This window comes from Colobus angolensis, unplaced genomic scaffold (genome assembly GCF_000951035.1).
Source record: "Colobus angolensis palliatus isolate OR3802 unplaced genomic scaffold, Cang.pa_1.0 Scaffold502, whole genome shotgun sequence".
NCBI lineage: Eukaryota > Metazoa > Chordata > Mammalia > Primates > Cercopithecidae > Colobus > Colobus angolensis.
Window position 1 is genome coordinate 148,719 of NW_012118511.1, and position 2,126 is coordinate 150,844.

A 2,126-nucleotide genomic window follows, 5' to 3' on the forward strand; every position below is an offset into this window, starting at 1 on the left:
CCCTCCGGGGCCCTCCCTCCCCAAGCCCCCCGGACGCGCCTCACCGCCGTTCCTCTCGCAGGACCTTCCTGGCCTTCCCCGCCACGAAGACCTACTTCTCCCACCTAGACCTGAGCCCCGGCTCCGCCCAGGTTAGAGCACACGGCCAGAAGGTGGCGGACGCGCTGAGCCTCGCCGTGGAGCGCCTAGACGACCTACCCCGCGCGCTGTCCGCTCTGAGCCACCTGCACGCTTGCCAGCTGCGAGTGGACCCAGCCAGCTTCCCGGTGAGCGGCTGCCGTGCTGGGCCCCTGTTCCCGGGAGGGCTCCGGCGGGGCGGGTGCGGGGGGCATGTGGGGCGGGTGCAGGCAAGTGAGCCTGGCGCGCTCGCCGCAGCTCCTGGGCCACTGCCTGCTGGTGACCCTCGCCCGGCACTACCCCGGAGACTTCAGCCCCGCGCTGCAGGCGTCGCTGGACAAGTTCCTGAGCCACGTGATCTCTGCGCTGGCTTCCGAGTACCGCTGAGCTGTGGGTGGGTGGCCGTGTGACCCCCAGGCGATCTTCCCCGTGTATGAGTAAAGCCTCCCCAAGGCGCAGCCTTCTTGCCGTGCTCTCTCGAAGGCAGGACGCGAGAAGGCGGCGCCGCCCCGCCCCACGGAAAAGCGAGGGTCTGGGGCGCACCCCCAGTGCCCAGATCCAGGCGCGCCTCGTCCCACCCCCAGGAGGTTTGGGGCCTCGGCCACGGGGGCACCGACCTGCGTGCGGTCTGACCCTCCCGAGTGCGGTGGCAGGTGGGGGCCGCGGGTCGCCCCGGGCGGCGGGCTGCGAGGGCGGCCGATTCTGCCCATCCCGAGCCCCCTGCGAGAACTCCGCACCTGCAGCGTGAACGCGCGCGGGCGGCGTCAGGACCCGGGGCCGACTCGGAACAGGTTAGGGAACAGCACCCCCTCCCGGCGCGAGTCGGTACCTGCGCAACGCGCAGCCCGCTAATGGCTCCACAGCTGTGGCCTGCAACTGGGGACCTGGGGTGCCAGGGGCGTTGCGGTGGGGGAGGTGGGACAAGCCCCAGCACCTAGCCACGTAGCAGGCAAGGTGGACCAGGAGCCGACCCAGAACCACTACGCAGAGGGAAGCTAGGCCTTCTTTTTTATATTTGTCCACATAAAACCAATCATGGTCATTGTAGAACTTCCGAAAACAACGCTTGCTGCACCTTCCTGTGTATCCCAGGTCCAGGAACGGGTGCAGCACATCCTTCAGCTCCCACTTGACACGTGGCAAACTGTTATGTGTAAACAAGAACAGGACATGGCTGTCACATCCAAGAGCACATGTGTAACACAGACACACACACACACACACACACACACACACACGGCAGAGACAGGCCCCACCCAGACCCCTAACATTTAATGCGTAGCTGTTCCAGTCTTTGTAGGCACATGTAGAGATGCTTTTCCTCAGAAATGGTATATTCTCGAGGTGACACTGAGAAGTGGACAGGCCGGGCGCAGTGGCTCATGCCTGTAATCCCAGCACTCCGGAGGCAAAGGTAAGCAAATCACTTGAGGCCAGAAGTTCGAGACCAGCCTGGGTAACATGGTGAAACCCCGTGTTTACTAAAAATACAAAAATTAGCTGGGTGTGATGGTGTGCGCCTGTAATCCCAGCTTCAGGAGGATGAGGCAGGAGAATGGCTTGAACCCAGAAGGCGGAGGCTGCGGTGAGCAGAGATCACACCACTGCACTGAGAGACAGAGCAAGACTCCATCTCAAAAAAAAGGGGAGGGGAGGAGCTGAAGAAAATATTTGCTACACGTGGCAGATAACATTTCTACTACATTTGATCTCCGGGCCAGGCATGGTGGCTCACGCCTGTAATCCCAGCACTTTGGGAGGCAGAGGCAGGTGGATTAACTGAGGTCAGGAGTTTTGAGACCAGCCTGGCCAACATGGTGAAACCCCTTCTCTACTAAAAATACAAAAATTAGCCGGACGTGGTGGTGGGCACCTGTAATCCCAGCTATTCAGGAGGCTGAGGCAGGAGAATCACTTAAACCAGGGAGGTGGGAGATTACAGTGAGCTGAAATCGAGTCACTGCACTCCAGCCTGGGCAACAGAGCAAGACTACGTCTCAAGAAAAAAA

General features: G+C 61.2%; 1 protein-coding gene across 1 annotated transcript in view; it reads left to right on the plus strand.

Annotated features, from left to right (window-relative positions):
• Positions 1 to 574, plus strand: part of HBQ1 (hemoglobin, theta 1) — a 2,017-nt gene extending 1,443 nt beyond the window's left edge. Inside the window, exons 2-3 of the mRNA XM_011960091.1 lie at positions 62 to 266; positions 376 to 574. Of these exons, the coding sequence (XP_011815481.1) occupies positions 62 to 266; positions 376 to 504 (334 nt within the window). The 3' untranslated portion in view covers positions 505 to 574. The remainder of the gene's footprint in view (positions 1 to 61; positions 267 to 375) is intronic.
• Positions 575 to 2,126: the final 1,552 nt, after the last annotated feature.